Source organism: Neopsephotus bourkii, unplaced genomic scaffold (assembly GCF_033783945.1).
Source record: "Neopsephotus bourkii isolate Nb327-2 ecotype Australia unplaced genomic scaffold, CSIRO-AGI_Nbou_v1 NB_1373, whole genome shotgun sequence".
NCBI lineage: Eukaryota > Metazoa > Chordata > Aves > Psittaciformes > Psittacidae > Neopsephotus > Neopsephotus bourkii.
Window position 1 is genome coordinate 230,666 of NW_026901852.1, and position 17,084 is coordinate 247,749.

General features: G+C 38.5%; 1 protein-coding gene across 5 annotated transcripts in view; it reads right to left on the bottom strand.

Moving 5' to 3' along the window:
• SPATA16 (spermatogenesis associated 16) overlaps window positions 1-17,084 on the bottom strand; it is a 97,200-nt gene that overhangs the window by 63,613 nt on the left and 16,503 nt on the right. For all 5 annotated transcript variants that reach the window (XM_061367266.1, XM_061367265.1, XM_061367264.1 and 2 more), the window contains exons 2-3: window positions 15,346-15,983; window positions 1,097-1,242 (exon numbers count right to left, since the gene is read on the bottom strand). In XM_061367266.1, the coding sequence (XP_061223250.1) occupies window positions 1,097-1,242; window positions 15,346-15,918 (719 nt within the window). In that variant the 5' untranslated portion in view covers window positions 15,919-15,983. The remainder of the gene's footprint in view (window positions 1-1,096; window positions 1,243-15,345; window positions 15,984-17,084) is intronic.

Below are 17,084 nucleotides of genomic sequence, written 5' to 3' on the forward strand. Positions count from 1 at the left end.
CCTGAAAGGAGTCCCTGCTAAGTGTGTGCCCTGGGAGCACACCTAATGTTCTCTAACCACTCCTGGGCATTCAAGCTATCAAACCAGAAAAGTACTTGGAAGTAGTCTGAAGGATGAATGCCCCCAGTGCCTCCCGGTAGGTATAGCTTTACAGAGAAAAACCCCTGGGGAAAAGGGTGGGGATGAGTTGGGGTGGGACATGAAGACCTTGTCATTAAGTCAGGATTCTCAGACTTCCCATGACTTAAGCATGTAGCTAAATGAAACTGCTGCCATGGTAGCATTGCATTTCTATACCAACACATTATTCTTTACCACTGTCTTCTGTGCATCAGGCATAAGCATGTGCCTTCTCTTTTGTTGTAATGACTCTCTTGTAGTTACATTCATTTGGAATGATTGTATGGAAAAAATCCTCACTCTGAAATAATTGCAGTATCCATCTTAATACATCGCATCCAAGGAGGAAAAAAAAAAGAACAGAGACCTCAGTAATGAAGTGTTGCTGGCAGGACATGCACGTGCTTAACAGAAACTGTCCTTATGCCTGAATGCTAATTAAGGGCAGCACAAGCCCAGCAAAATCTGAACTCATCTGAAACTAATGGGAATTTCATCTCCACTGTGCACAAGTTTTTTTTCTGGCTTCTTTATGCATTGCTGGTGGTGCTGGTCATGTGGATCACAAGTGAGTCTATGAGGAATTATGTAATGAAAATAATTTGAAGCTATCCCTGATCTAATCTGGCTTGAGGCAGATCAAGAGCTCATAATATCATTACTGTCATATAAGGCTGAGAATATTTATATTTGCCTAGCTTCAGCCTTAAGGGTGCCCTGAACTGTGTGACTTATTTGCAAAACTTCACTTTATGCACTATCAAAGCAGTTAAATGTATACAGGGCTATTGTGGCTTAATGTCCCAGATGTTGTGTTAGTCTACATTAAGCATCAGTGTCATGTGTAACTTGTGTTTTATCGCTTCCTCTTTTCTCATTATTAGACTGTTTCTTCCTGCACAGGTTTAATTCATGGTCTTTCATTTATTTTTTTATTTCTGTCTTAGCAGTGTATCTAATCAATATTTATTTTTACCTGTGTGAATGATTGAGAGCTTCACCAGGCTTCCTCAGTTTTAGGTAGCAGATTACAAGCTTTGCCTCAATAAAACTGGCAATACTAGGAAGATCTTCTAGAGTTAACTCAAAGGGACCGTCTACAGCAGCACCTTTACTGAAAAGCTGTACAAGAAACAAAAACATTATTTATTAATGTTATAATATACCTTTTGTTAGGTAGAAATGCTTTTTGTAACTGATAAATTGAGTAGATTGAATTCCAAGTAAAATATACCCTGACTTCAATCAAAGTTAGTACTATAAAAACCAGTACAAATATATGTGAATATAATACAAAATGCAGTGTCATATTCCTGGAAGAGATAGTCAAGACAGTAGAAAATAAACTAAAACCTAAAAAGCACTGTTAGGAAAGAAGCTATAATTTTCGCCATCTAAAAAAATAGAGGCTCAACTTCAGGATACCAAAATTCATGGCTGTCTTCAGAAGGAGGTTGAAGGAGGAGGCTCAGACAGCTATTTACTTATTTCAGTAAGCCAGTGATGAACTCTGCATTAGGCTTTGCTGCCTTTGTCCCATGGGTAGGAAAGCAGAGTGTGATACAAAGCAAGGAAACCAGAAACCCTGCCCTCATTTCATGGGAGGACTTCTCCTTCCAGAAGACTACTATAGAAAGTTAAAAGGATGAGATCGACCATCTTTCTGATCATCTTGATCCATATAGAATTTAGCATTGTGTTTTCTCTTAAAAAGAATATAATCTTTATCTGATAGAAAAATCACCTGCTGTTCGTCATAACCATTGACTTTCTCAGTAAACAATGTTTGATTTAAAAATGCACATCTTTAGAATTAGATAGTGCACAATTCCTTAAAGTTTTGGAGAGTCAGTGCTAGCAGAGCTGCAGTACTGGGTAGGACCACCTTCAGTCCTCAAATCTTTGTCTTATTAATCTACCTGATTTTGTAATGCCCAAGAGTAGTAAAAATTAGTTTTTAGCTCTTAAGAAAAGTCAACTGTAAGCAAATAGATGAAGTGTAAGATCCTTGTCTTTAAGTAGAATAACCATATAGTGCTACTAATGAAAATGCAATTGAATGTCCCTTGCTTGGATAAACATCCTTAACAGGATTGTGTAGTGTGCAATGATTTCATCTAAGTGACTTCACTGCGAGTCAGCTTTAAAAGTAGATCTGTAATGAAGATTAACAAATTAATACTTATCTAAGCTGTGTGCTTAATATCTTGAATCACACTGAGAGCAGTGTTGTGGATGCTTATGGCACGGATATACAACTGCAGCCTGATGTGGATGAATGTAGTTTCTACTTTAAATGGGGTATAACCAAGGGACTCTTGCTTAAGCTGTTTTGCCAGCTCTGCATAACTAATGAGTTTAGTTATAGTAATTGGTTTCTTGTGCTTACAAAGTTAAAATCCAGCGGTTGATCTGTAGGAGGTGCTATATCAACTCAGCAGTTTGCGATCCCTTTAGAAGATTAAATCTGTCCAGAAAAAAAGCTCTCCTATGTATGTGTCTTTCTTCCTGCTTATGATTCTTAAAGGCAAGGGTTACAGACTCGCATCCACACTTAGCATCTACAAAGCTATCCCTGTCTTTAAGATTTTTGTGCACTGGTTGGAGATCAGCTCAATTCTTAAGAGGAAACAAAGGTCATTTGAGGAAGCATCCCCCTAGTTCAGGTGTGATAAATACTTATTTTCTTTCACATCCCTTCTCCACAGAGCAAAGTTACACAGTGTATATAATAACACCCGTAAATTTAAGATTTTCTATCATCTTGTTATCAGTAGAAGTTATAAATCGGCAAATTCATCACTTACAACTTTGCTCATGGTACCCTATATATCTGCTGAAGTGTCTCATGGATAAGACATGCTATATGTACCTAAAAGACCCAGAGAATTATGTTCGCATCAGTGAACATAAAAGTATCATCAGATTTTTCTGTAATAACACTTTTCAGCTGAATTGGCCATGCTGTGACCTCTATTAAATTTATGGGAATAAGAGATACCAGGCTACTCCCTGGACTTTCAGGTTCTTGAATGATTGTGAGAAGAAAAAATCATTTGGGACTCCCTTCAGTATAAACTGCTGCAATTCAGAGTTTCCTTGAGTCTAACTGCTGATATGAAGAGTTATGTTTAGACCTGTGTAACCCCTCAGTTATCTTTGACAAAAAACAAGACATGAGTCTCTGTAAACCATACCTGAACAGATAAGGATTCAGAGAAAGTATTTAAATATGGTGAAGACTGGGTTCTGTAAGGTCTCCTCTAAGACATCTCAGTAAGAGCTCAAAGAAATTAATAATAACTCAATCTTTAATCTTGCAAAATCAGAGTAATGTTTTTAAAGGGATGTGCTTGCATTTGGGACATCCTATATCTAAGTTGTATGCTTTTTGTGTCTCAAACTCTACTAATTTTTGTGTAGTGTTTCTGCAGTGGGTCAGTGACTTTGAGAGAGACTTTTCCACATCAGTTCCATACAAAGAGCAGAAACATGCATCAAAAATCAGATTCAACTTAATTTCACAGAAATGGCTCCTTCTGTACTAAGGGGGGAAAGTTATAAATATACTAAATAGCTGTAGCATCTGGTATTGGTGCACAGTAAGATGCACAATTAAATGTACTGTTTTGGTAGCAACAAAGACACCACTGGAAAAGGCTTTAATTGGGTGAATGATCTTAGTGCTTCTTGAAAAGTGTGTCATTGTTTTCCAAGTTCTGATGGAGGATGCATGTTTTGTGTGTGGTTTATCACCCTTTATTGTATTTTGCTGGCCTTTCTGATAAAATGATTTGGCTATGCAGTAGGAGAAGGACCACTTCCTTGTGTTGGCCTGCCTGGCACTGAATATGAAGTCTGAGTGAGCATTTCTGGGGGTGTGAGGCAAAGACAGTCCCAGAAAGCATCTGAGAAAACTGATTAGGGGAAACTCCCAGGGGAGGAGTTAGGCAGGAAGGAGACAGCGAGCAGAGAATTTCAGCATAAGGGGAGATGTGAAGAAGAGTTGTAGAAAGACTTGCATCTGAGTTTCAAAGGGGAAGAGGAATAGGAATATTTCCCAGGGATCCAAAGGAGCCTCTGTAGCTGCAGATTGTTGTAACTTTAGAAAACCCAGCTGATCTGAGGGCAAGGGAAGAAGAAAGGCTGTGCCATGCACAGACATAATGAGCAGGGAGGAGATTTGTTTGCATTTTTCATGTTTCACCTAGCACAACAGAGTTTTATTTATCTTGCTGCAGTCTGCAGTCCGATAACACCAGCTTTGAAGATCAAAAGGGCTGTGGTGTTTTTGGAATGCTTTAAGTAAAAGCAGCTCCCTCTCACTCTGCATACCTTATGGTCTTGTCACAAGGACATTCAAATATAGATGTTGGCTTGAAGAGGCAGTTGCTTTTTGTACTGTTGAGGGTATTTGGTTATTTTATTTTACTTTTTTTCCCCAGAGCTATGTAAGAATTGTATTTTAATTCCAAACTGGGAAATTTGGGGTACATCTTGCCTAAAACTTTAGTGAGCTTTTGGTCTGCAGAAGTCTAGCCAATATCTTAAAGGTTATAGAGGCTTTAAATTTGAAGCAAATCATTTAAACATTTGAAGCTTTACAGCCAACCTGGGGTTGAAAACTTGTGCCAGTTTATGTCTTTTTACCATAGCTAGCATGTGTAACAGTATATTTTACTTTCAGACTCAGTGTACTGGAGAGTGCCCCTGCCAGTAGATACAAGTGTTTTTTCAGAAATAACATTTAATTTTAAAAATCCTGCCAAAGGATATTTATATTTTCATGGAGGCCCTTGTTACAACTGGAGGCTATTGAGCAGGTTTTGTGAACATGCATCCTTTAGAAGACTACTGAGTTATCCCATTCAAAGACTCATCAATTATATAAACAAAATGCAAGGAATGAAAGCATAATGGGCAATTTTTGTATTAGAGGTGAACTGACGCTATGTTGTATTTTCACTGATAAAGGAGGCTTCTCTTGCAGTGTATAGGACTCTATAAATATTGCTGAAACCACAGTCATATAAATGCTTGTGACAAAGTACTTTATCAAAGGTCACAGAATGAGTCTGTGATACTGTGAACTTAGCATAGATTTTTTTTTGTGGTATTAAGGCTTTAATTTTGGCAGTAGCAAGCAAGGAAATTTTATGAGTTAAAGACCTCCCAGGCATTAGCTAATAAGGAAGAGAGGAAAAGGTCTCCCAGAAGACCAACCATGGCTTTGGTAAAAGACCAGTGGAAATGTTGATGATTAAGGTAGCTTTCTAGCTAGCATGTGTATAATTTAGAAGAATAAGATTAGAGCTCTGGTGATATGTACCTTGGCACTTTGGAACTGTTTTCTCTGAAAACCAGGTGAAAGGTTCAGTTGTAAGAAACTGGCAATGGGAACAGTTTACTGATCCCTGTTATAGGTTCGGTGTATGCGAAATTCAGGAGTACAGTTTGCTTTAAAGATGCCCAATAGATGTCCACCCATTTGTGTAGTTACAGATACATATTTTAAGACCAGTTTAGCTTAGGAAAACAAGTAAATTTGGTCAAACAGTGTGTGGCACTAAGATTCATTGGCTAATTCCGTGAGATCGCTTATGCTTTCCTCTGTCAGACAAAAGGGCTGAGTTACTTTGAATACAGCAGTAACCTGCTAGCCTTGCTGAGTTGATTGTGTTGCCTTTTTTCTATTTTTTTTTTTCTTTGTTAGCAGAGGAATGTTTAATCATGCCTCTCTGTTAAAGATAATGGCGGTTTCCCCTGCAGTGATTTTTAGAGTGGCTAATCAGAGAGACAAACCTGAAAAGGCAAAAAGTATTTAATTAGTGCCTTTTCTTCTGACTGGCCAACAGTCCTAACCAGATGCCTTCACTTCAGACCCATCCAAGTAATCAGCCTGGTAATGTTACTGCATTGCACATCAGGCACCTGGCAAGTTGAACACTAACTGCATCCCAGAAAATGTCTGCTAAGGAAGGCTACTTCTGAAAATAATTTTCAAAACCTGATAGGAGGCATCACACAGTGCTGAAAACAAACTGCTTTTGTATATTGTACTGTAATTGAGTCTTTACAACTATTAGGCACTATCAAAAATACTGCAGGAAGCCAGGATAACAAAGAAACAGTTAATGGCAGTTTTGTCTCAGTGGAGAGACAAAAACAAAAAGTATGGGGGAGAAAGAGAGGATTTTCCCTCAATGACATGATTTCCTACAGCATAACTTCCCAGCTCTATTCAAAGTCATATTGACATCTTGGTATGCAGTTTCAGTCAGCAGAGCAGGAATTGTATATAAACCCTCTGTCTTTATTGTTAATGAGGTTTGTGTAAATAACCTGCAAGAAAACACATTGAAAATATATAATTCACTACTAAATATGAATGCAGATGGCAGGTGAGAACAACTAAATTCACAAGGCTTCCTACAATGTGTTCTGCAATGAATAATTCAAATAATATGTACGTATGGTGTTTTTGGCGTATTAGCTACTCTGTCTAGAGTTAGCACTGGATGCTGTAATTATGTGTGTGCAGGGCACATTTGCTATCTTGGGCACATTGCTAGTTGCACAATACTGACTGAAAGCAGGAGTTGTCCTGCATTATGAGAAATCTTCCCTATTTCTGTTGAGAAACCAGTTTACTAAAAAAGTATGGATCTGGTGAGGGGTGACTTTACCAGATAATCTTAATAGTCTGCTTGTCCTCACCGTGGCATCTGGTTGGGTGGAATTGATCCTCCTCTCTCAACATTTTCATTGGGTTTATCTTAAGTTCTGTCTATGCCTACGCTTAAATTCCTTCTTTGGCTGCAACCAGCCTTTTAGCACGAACCAGAGGTACATGGAAGGGATTTGTTTACCAGGTGGGGCAGAATGTTAGAGAAATTCAAAGATAAATTTTATGTTCCTCAAAGGCTGACATGTTTTGTACATCTATCATCGTTTTGGCCCGTTTCAGAAACAAGAAGTCTCTGCAAAAATGAGATTTTTTTGAGTGCCCACCAAATTTGAAGGATATAACGTTTTAGTTTGTGCTCATTTCTAGGTGAATGCTGCTTTATAAAAATAATCTTGATGTGAATCTTTCCCTCCCACGGAAGCTAATGATGTTCCCTGCAGTATTCCTAAGCCTGTCATTTCTGTTTATTGGCCCAACTTCAGATTAAAGGCTTTATCTCTCCTCAGTGCAAACTTAGGGGTCTGTCTCATATAGTAAATAATTTGCTTCAGAAGTATTACATCAGGAGCAAAGGTTTTAGGAAAATATCATCCATTTGACTTCAGCTTAATCTGTGTGATGCACTATAAATCTGTCCCTCTTATGATCAATCCTGATTTTATTGAGTGTTTCCATTATCAGTACTGCTGGGGTGAAAGAAGTAGTCACAGAAGCAAAAACATCCCAACCAACCAAAAAAATCCATCACCACCAACACCCCCCCCAGCCTACTCCAAAAAAAACAACCCCAAAGTGCTGAAATGAATCATATATCATGGAATCAATATACATTAGTTTCTGAGGAACTTTATATTTTGTACAGCATACTGAAATCTCTTTTATAGATTGTATTTGTAATACGAAATTTGTCATTCCTTCACTGTGAGTTCATCCAAGATCAAACCAACTGAGGATGGAGTAAATACTCCATGTGAGCTATTCCTCTTGTTGATAGGTCAAGGGATAATGGGTTTAAACTTAAACAGGGGAAGTTCAGGCTAGATATAAAGAAATTCTTTACTGTGAGGGTAGTGAGGCACTGGAAGAGGTTGCCCAAAGAAGTGGTAAATGCTTCATCCCTGGCAGAGTTCAAGGCCAGGTTAGACAGAGCCTTGGGTGACATGGTCTAGGGTGAGGAGTCCCTGCCTGTGGGAGGGGGGCTGGAACTAGATATCTTAAGGTCCTTTCCAACCCTAACCATTCTATGATTCTGTGAAAACAATCAGAAGTCAAAACTGATACCGGTACCTCCTCTTGAGAGGATTATAGTTCAAAATGCCTCTTCAACTTTGAAGCAGGAGCATCAGTGTTGATAGTGGTCACAGGAGGAGCTGGCCAAAATGGATGTTTTTTTGGAGGCAACTGTCAGCTGGTGTGATGTGACTATATTGTAGCAAGATTTTGAGAGCTGTCATGATTGCTTGGAAAAAGCAATATAATTTCAGGCCAACTAATTTAATCCCCTTGATGCTGAGAGATTTGCTTCTGCTAAGTCCAAACAGAGATATTTCACCAGCTCTTTTATTAAGGCAAACTGTGTGAAAGGTTCACTCCATTTTGATGGACAGGATTATTAGGGAAAAGCAATAATATGCTGAAGACTTATTTTCATGCCGTTTCTGGATATGTCATTAAAGCTAGCTGCAAGGCCAGCTCTCCCCTCTCTCACACCTCGGGATGGTCTGGATTTGGTAAAATCCAACAAGAATTCTCTCAACAGTATTGTCAGCATTAGAAACACAGCCACATATTCATGCCTCAGGAATAAACAGAAATAAAGCTCTTCCCTAAAGTAGCCTAACCAGAATTCATTCCCTCCTACTTTTTATTGTTTGGTTCACCTCTGTTAAAGCTTTTCAGCATTTATATTCATTTTACACTGTCAAAAGCTGAACAGGAGTAAGATAACAAATGGTTCTGGTAGCAGCTGTCACCACCTACTGTCTGTGTATGCCTGTGTGAATCTCTAAATGGAAATAAAGTACTTTAATAACACACTTTCTCTAAACTGTCCTCATGGATAAAGTTACTCTCAAATCAGTCCATGAACACTTTCCAATTCGGTGCCCACTTCAGCCTGTGTCTTTATGCAGTCTGTGTAGGTATGCAGTGGTATGATTTAAAGACATTTCAGCCAGAAAATACTTTTAGCAGAACACCTTCTATGACTGCTGCTTTCCTGAATTAGCTGCTTTTGGTGATTGAACCTTCTCCGAACTTGCTTAATTTTCTCACTCTAAATTAAGCCGATTGTCCATTGCATTCTTGTGTTGTGTTTGCTCTAGCCAGGGAGCACCCAGAACCACAAATTAAGCATGAATTGCTCTTCCTTCTCTGTTCCTGCATGCCTTCCTGGAGCAGGTGGCAGCTGGGAGGATAAATGTTTCCAATTTCTTAGGGCCCTTGAGCATAACAGAAACTCCATTTTGAGGCAGGCTCTAAGGCACAGAGAGAGAGGTGAGGTAGCATTGCACCTTTGTGTTTGTCACTGGGTGCCATAATGCCTGCAATACATGGGGGGAGCTGTAGGGTTTAAGCGCCTAAATGATTTTAGCTGCCCAGCTTTCAGAGAAGCCCCTTACGGACCCAGCTGGCAGTGACATGCCCAGAGCCCTGTTGTTAACTGAGCAGAAATCTGAGCTTGTGTCCTTCAGGATGGGCTACTGCCTCCCTCAGGGCTGTCCCAGGTATTTCTTTCTTTTCTTCCCCCTCCCCCTTCTCTTTTCTTTCCGGTGTAACCTGCTGAGGAATCTACTACATGGGCCTTGTCTCCATTTCTGTGACTGACCTAAACACATACAGACTATATTTTACAATGAGGCTTTTGATTGTAAGTGACAAGGAGTGGATGATTATTTTTAAACAACTGCTTAACACTGGCAAAGTATGGAGAAAATATTTGGTGCTTTTGAATGCCTGTCACCTCCAGGTAAGTAATTTAATAACATGTGAGGAAGCTAATTAGAGTTAAATAGAAATTGAGTGATCTTCTTTGGCATCACAATGATTGGAAAATATGGCCTGTCCTTTCTGGAATAGGAATTTTGCTCTTCTACATGCATATGAGTAAGATATTGCTTTATGGTCAACATATAGTATTCCTTGAGGAAAAAGGTACTTTATGAGCCAGTATGTAACAGCTGATCAGGCAAGAAGAGAGGGGGCAAGAATCCTTTTAGAGAAATAGCTGTGCAGTTCCTCAGCTTTATTTAATGGTGATGGGCATGCTGGAAATGTCTAGAAGATGAATAAATTCATATTCAGTGATCAAAAAATGGGAGCATGTCCAAATGGATCATCATAACGGATTCCTACTCTATTCCACAAGCCAGATTTGAGCCATCTGTATAAGCTTCACATTCCTGGTCTAAAATCTTCTGCAGCCATAGAAGAAAATAGGTAGTCTGTGTGTATATGTAAGTCAATTCTGTGGCTTTGCAGCCTAAAAATTTAGTGATGGGATTATAGGGAGAGAAAAAAATGACTTTTTTTTTTTTTTTTTTAAGAAATCTAAATGCATATTTCAGAAACTACTTTGTTATTAGATGTTAAAAGAATATTTCTAGAGAGTAAATTCAGTATCTTGTATTCAGGCTTTAGGGAAATAGTGATTGTCATCTTTGGTGTTCTCTGCCCAAGATCTAATGTATTCCCAAGAAGTTTCTAGAGGATCTGTGCTGATGGCAAGGGTAGATAATCTGAGCCTGATTTTTAGCTCCAGAAAGTTGCTAAAATAAATATTTAGCCTTTCACATGAGACTTTCCCTTGAGGACTTTCATTGTGTTGTGTCTAGTTCTTGCACAGCTGTTGGTGAGAGGGGTTAGGGAAAACTCTAGTAAGTCCCATCATATGCCCTGTTCATTCCAGATGATCAGGAATTCCATGTTCCATGGAGTAAGGTGTTACACATTGTTATACATTGATAGCTTCTTGGACCTCAAGACCCATCTGCAAAAAGAGGCAATGTTGGAGTAGGAAGGATGGGCAGAAATGTGGCTGTGCCCTAGTCTTTCTGCAGCAGGTAGCACTGATCCAACGGTCACAACAGGGAACACATCCAAAGACCTTGATCCTACAGTGCTCCCAGGAATGCCCTTGCAGCAATGACTTAAAGCCACTTGTGCTTTTCTCATGTGCTTTGCCCGTGGATACACTGCTTAAGATGTACGTCTTTTCACACAGGTATTTATCTAGGAAATACTCATTTTTTGCTTCTTGCATGATGAAACTGATGGGAGGCTCAGTTGAACCATGCTGCCTAACTCCATACTGGTATGTAATTAAGTCCACAAGGCACAAGTGCCACAGCCGCTTTCAAAATATTTGCTTTTTGCAGATAATTTTGCATGGAAGGCATTATTGAACAGGAAAGGTTAATCTAAACACTCAAGGTGTGCAATAAAAAAATGCCACTAATCTTCCTGTCATAGGAATGGTGCCCGTAATAGCCATCTGTGGAAAATGGAGGTATTCCAGTTTATGGAAGACATCACAACAGCACTCCTGTAAATTAATCACACGCTGTTTGAGGCCTTCACCTTGCTTGTGGGATTCATTTCATGTCTCAGATATTCTACACCAAAAGCTGTGTGCCAGGATACTGTGGGCTTCTTTCTGTGCACTGCAGTCATGGACTCTTCTCGTTTACTTTTTGATCACAGGGGAGGATTATTTTCAGAACAATAGGGTCTGAAATTTAAATTTGTGAAGGTTTTAAACAGGCTGGTGTTTCTGACGTCTTTTCTGCTCTCTGATATTAGGAGATTAGTTTGAGACAAGATTTTTCAATCCTCATAAAGGTTTAATGTTATTTTGTAGCTAAGCTGTTAATAATTGGCTAGAGATTTTATAGATACACGTATATGGTTTCCACTGAGGGTTTAAGCTAAAGAGTGATTTCTCATACCCTTCATATCCCACTCCAGCTGTTCAAGTCCTATTCCCCTATGTTCCAACAGATGGATGCCGAAAATCTAGGGAAATTTAGAGTTTCTCAATGCAGTATATATAATATACTGCATTTTTGAGCTAGGAAGTAGAAAAGCAAAGACTATTGCCCCAATTTCCACAGCTATTTTCCTCACTAGCAACGAAAAATACTTAATTCTTATGCTCTAATGGTAAGGGTTCTCCAAGGGAGCGTTATTTTTAACTCTCCCAGGCTAACTATAATGCAGTTGACTAATGCTAACTCCCTCCTGATTAATTTAATGGTAACTAAATAGTGCAGAAATAGTGAGAAGCCACCAGTTCTCCTGATAATATTGCCTTCCCAATGTCTGTGGTAATCATCAGCATGCTGTCCAACATATGGAAGTCTCTAAATCAAACAAGCATTTCAATTTTCCATTCTGATTAATAATTTTAAATTCAATAATTTCAGTGCTAGACTTTCAGAACTGCCTGTTATTTGCATATCTGAAAAATGACATGATATAAAAAATTATAATGCAGCATAAATATATAGATGTATCTAGAGAAGAAATTTTGGCTTAAAGAAGAGACAAATATATGATGTCTGCAGTATGTAAGGCAGCACTAGCTTTTGTGGTATTATTCAAATTTAACATTGTGCACGTGCTTTTCTGTATCAAGATCTTTTACTCAAAATGTTGCAATGTCAGGCTAAAGCCTTACTTTCCTTAAATCTGAAAAAGTCTGTAAATTTTTGTAAACAGAAGCCATGGCTTTGACCTTTGAGCTTATTGCATCGTATCGCACATCTCTTCACTTCCGTGAAATGGAGAGTTTTTGTTTATTTCTCCAAAAAGCAATGGGCAAATCCACTACAGTTCCAATCTTGGCAACTTAAGTTTGCTGGGTTTCTCTGCACCATCTTCAATTTGTGCACAGAAATCCAAATAAGTAAGCAAACTGGAGACGTTGCAACAAAAAAGCAGCAACAACAAAAAACAAACAAAACAACAAAGAAAAACTCCAAACTGAAGTTCAGAATACATGACCTGGGAGGAAATACTAAAAGGATTAAAGTTATTTAATTTAGAGAAGACTGAAAAAGAGATACGGCAAGAGGCTGCAAATACAAAGAGAATAGGTTGGTTAATTGCTTTTCATGTCAAGTAAGGGTACAAAACCCCATTTTGAGCTGTTTTGCAGCATGGAAGGCATGGAAAAACTTCTTATCAGCTTGCTGATATAGATGAGAAGTCTGTCTGTGAAAGACACTTTTGTGAAAAACACAGATGTGTCTTTCAGGAATATTCTGGTTTTTTTTTTTCTGAGAAGAGCCTGTTTAAGAGGCTGCTGAGAAGCTCTAGCCCTACAATTCTGTGATTTCCCAATCACTCTGTCTACAATCCCAGGAAGGAATTCTTTAACCTCTACTTAATCTTTCACTGGGATGTCTATTAGCTAGCTTTTCCATTTCCTTTTAGGAGGCAGCAGGTACCCCTTTGCTGTCAACTGGTAGTGCTTTTGTCACCGTCACAGTTCATTTCTGAAAGGGGGGGAAGGGGAAGCCTAAAAAGGATTGCAGTTACTAATTCTGCTCACTCACTTCTGTAATATTTATTGTTCTAAAATAAAATGCCTTTGTTATTGTAGAAAAAAAAAAGTAGGGATAGGATATCTGTTTTTCAACTGCAAACTAATGTTTCATATATGCTTTTGAATTAAGTTTGGCAGTACAGTGCTGAAACAAGTGTAGTTGGACCCTTTCTCAGGATGTCAAGTGTACAGCTGAAGTGATTGGGGTCAGAGTGGAGATAAAACATTAGAGATCAGAGAGTCTAGCTTGCAAGTCCTCTATTCTAATCACCAACCATATTCCTGTAAAGTAAAAAGTGTCTCTCTTTATTTTGAGAAGCAGACACTGACCTTTAAAATTCTTACAGCTACTAAGAGTGGTTTTTTTGCACCGCATATCATAGAAAAAGTAAAGCCCTCATATGCACAGTAAATGTTAACATCAGGGTTAATTGTGAGGGTATAGGATATTTTTCAAGGTTTATAGGACAGCTATGCTCTTGGAGATATGGTTTTCAAAATGCTGTAATGCTTCCTCTTTGAAAGCAGCCTTTGGCTGCGGAGTGCTACTACTGAACAGGTTTAACATTACTAAAAATTGAGATGCTGAAGCCATTATTAAATTTCATTCTGCACACAAGCAAACAGTTTATCATAGTCTGTTCCCAGCAATTGTAATCCAATTTTTGTTATCTTACATTGTTTAAAAAAAGAGAGAGAAAGATACTGTACATCAATCTGATAAAAAATGTTTAAATAACTGGTGCTTTTTTGTGATTATGTCGGTTTTACAAAAGCATTACGGAAACACGACAGGGTAACTAAAATCTGATTATGTCTAAGTCCCTTGTCCATTATGTGATTATTATGAACCATGACTTCTACTGGCACATCATGAATTACATGGTCATAATACAAGGGATTTCCAATATAATTAACTGAGATTAGCAGCACTCGAGAAATCTGGGAATAATGATACAACTTCGAACAATCAGTTTTACTGTAAATGCTGCTAGCTTTGGCTTCCAGGAAACAAGAGGCTGGTGGATGTAACTGTGACCACCTGCTGGTGTTTCCTACACCTCCTTTCTCTTCCATCCCCCCATGAAATTAATTTCAACCTTGCCAGAGTGTTAGGAACTCCCTCTTTTATTCTTTTCCTTTCATATTATACTGATAAAACTCAAGGCTGGCTAAGATTTTAAAAAATGTCAAGGGCCTTTAGATACCTCCTTTTGGGGGTTCAGCCTGAAACTGCAAAGGGCTCAGCTTTTGAAAACATAAAAGGAGCTGCTTACTGAAGAACAGATGTGTTTAAGATAGCTCATGTTTGAGCACTTGAAGGCAGAAAGTCATTAAAATCTTAGATTAGTTTCAAAGATCATAGTCAAGGTCATATCATTTCTTTAATGTCTCAGGCAGGCAAGAAGACTTTCTTTTCACAAACCCCCCAGCTTTTGGACTCATAGTTACTGAAGGGAAAGCCGTTTGTGTCTGGAGGAGGTTGCTCACTACTAGGCTTGTTCTTTCTCATGTGGAAAAAAAATGGATTTCCACACAGATCTAGTGGCCGTCTTCTGGCTTTAGAGAAAAAAAGGGATCAGGATGTGTGATTAAACAGTTAAATCAGCAGTGCATAGACAGCTAGGATAGAGTGGGGAACTCCCCTGATTATCAAGGTATTGTTTCTGACAGAGAAAGAGATTCCCCTCCTGACCCACCACACTCCATGGGACTTAAATTTCCTCCATACATAAATACTGTTGCAGACTTAGAGAAAAATACAAGATCAGCTAAGATTTTTTGTTCAGTCCATGCCAACCTCTCTCTGTGATTTATTTTTAGCTTTCAATTTTCAGATTTCATGGGAAATTGCATCTCGGGATTTTATTAACCTGTATCCATCCCAGGTTTGTATTCGTTGTTTGCTTTGATGTTATTACACCAAGTTAGTACAATGACAGCCTTTCATTTACTTCACTATGGTGATCATACTTCTTTAACCACATACCTCCATTGCTGTTGATAACTGCTCCACTGCTGCTACATAGTTCTTCTGTCTGTAGCAAGTGCTGGCTTGCAGGAGGGTCATCTGAAGCTCTTTGCTGATGTGGGGCAAAGTGCTGCTGTCAGGTGTGTTCAGAGCATGTGCTTGTGCAGAATCACGACACCCTGACTGTGTGCTGCTAAGCACCATAGGCTCATCAAACTCAAGGAAAATGTTATCCTCATCAATGTAGACCAGCTTCGTTTCTATGTCACTTAGGCTTTTCAGAGGAATATGAGACAGAACTGTCAGCATTAATGGATTGTCAGTCTCTAACATTGTTTCTTCTGTTTGCACAGCCAGTTTTTCATTATTTTCTGATTTCCGTTTACGGCTTGCTCTCTCTACATCATTGTTCTGGTTTTTCTTCTTTCTTTCTGCCATTTCTATTTTCTCCATTATATTTTCTGCTACTGCACCTCCAAGATGTTTTTTGACCTCTTGTAGTGCTGCTGGAATATCATTCAATTTGTTTGCTGCTACATTTAGCTGCTTACTACTGTGCATTTGCTGAGAGGTTTCATTCTTGTCATTCATGCTTACAAATTTTTTTGGAAGTCAATGCTGCTTTATGATGCCATAACTTGAGCAAAGAAAGAGTCCTAGGAGAAAATGTAGAAAAGTTAAGAATACTCAAATGTTCCAAAGCCAAAAAAAAAAAAAAAGCATGCTAATGCCTTTTCCACTGTTGTGGGCACTATTATGAAAGAAGGAAACTCTTCAACAGTTAGTACATAAAATATTAGACAAGCTGTAATTACTTTTTCTTTTTTGTGTAAAAGTTTAAGTCCCTTAAACTACAAAATAACGTGAGTGTACCGGTTTTCTATCTGCAACAAGAAGGGAAAATCTGGCTTTTAAGCAAAAGAAAAACAACCAAAACCCTGTGACTGATTGATTTGCATTGTATGTTGTTAGTGCAAAAAAATCATGTGTTCTGATCTTTGAGAGCTAGTAAGCACAGTTACTGAGGTCAGAGAGGGGTATTAAAAAAATCAGGTAGAGTGAATATATTCCAGAGGGGCGTGAGCTCCAAGTAGGGTCCCAGCTGTATCTGAGCCCAATTCAGATCTGGATTTGGCTTTCAAAGCCATTTCTTATTGCAGTGTTTACAAGGGACACTGGAGTGTTGCTGCCAAAATGTATCCCTCCCCTAAGATTTAACACCCTAATTCTCAGTGTAGGGAGCCAGTAGTGGTTTCAAACTTGTCAAATAAGGTGCAGAATCAAGTTCATAAACCTCTTCTCAACACTAGTTCCTATACAATAGGGAAGGTGACTTAATTGGCATTGTAAACTCATAACTGTGCTCAGATTCAAAGGAAATGTTGATTTTCATCTGCTTCAGATGTGAAGCTTCACTCTGACTTCAGAGTGAAAAGGTGCAAGGCACAGGTAATTGTCTTCTCCAGTTTTTCCATCAATTACTACAAGTATAATTGTAAATAGCTTTAATGATGATCGTCTTTCAGAATGATTTGTTAAGCATAAGCACTCAGCCTTTAACATTTTGTTATTGTTTAACAGACCTCCATATATTTAACACCAGTTTAATGTACTTAACTACAGGTACAGATTGTACAAAGGAAAAATACGTAATAAATCAATTTCTGCTCAGACAGGAACATATTTAAAACAATAGGCAACTTGTAGATATTTAGCAAGGGCCCTACGTTATGGGCTACTGCACCGGTAAAAGCTGC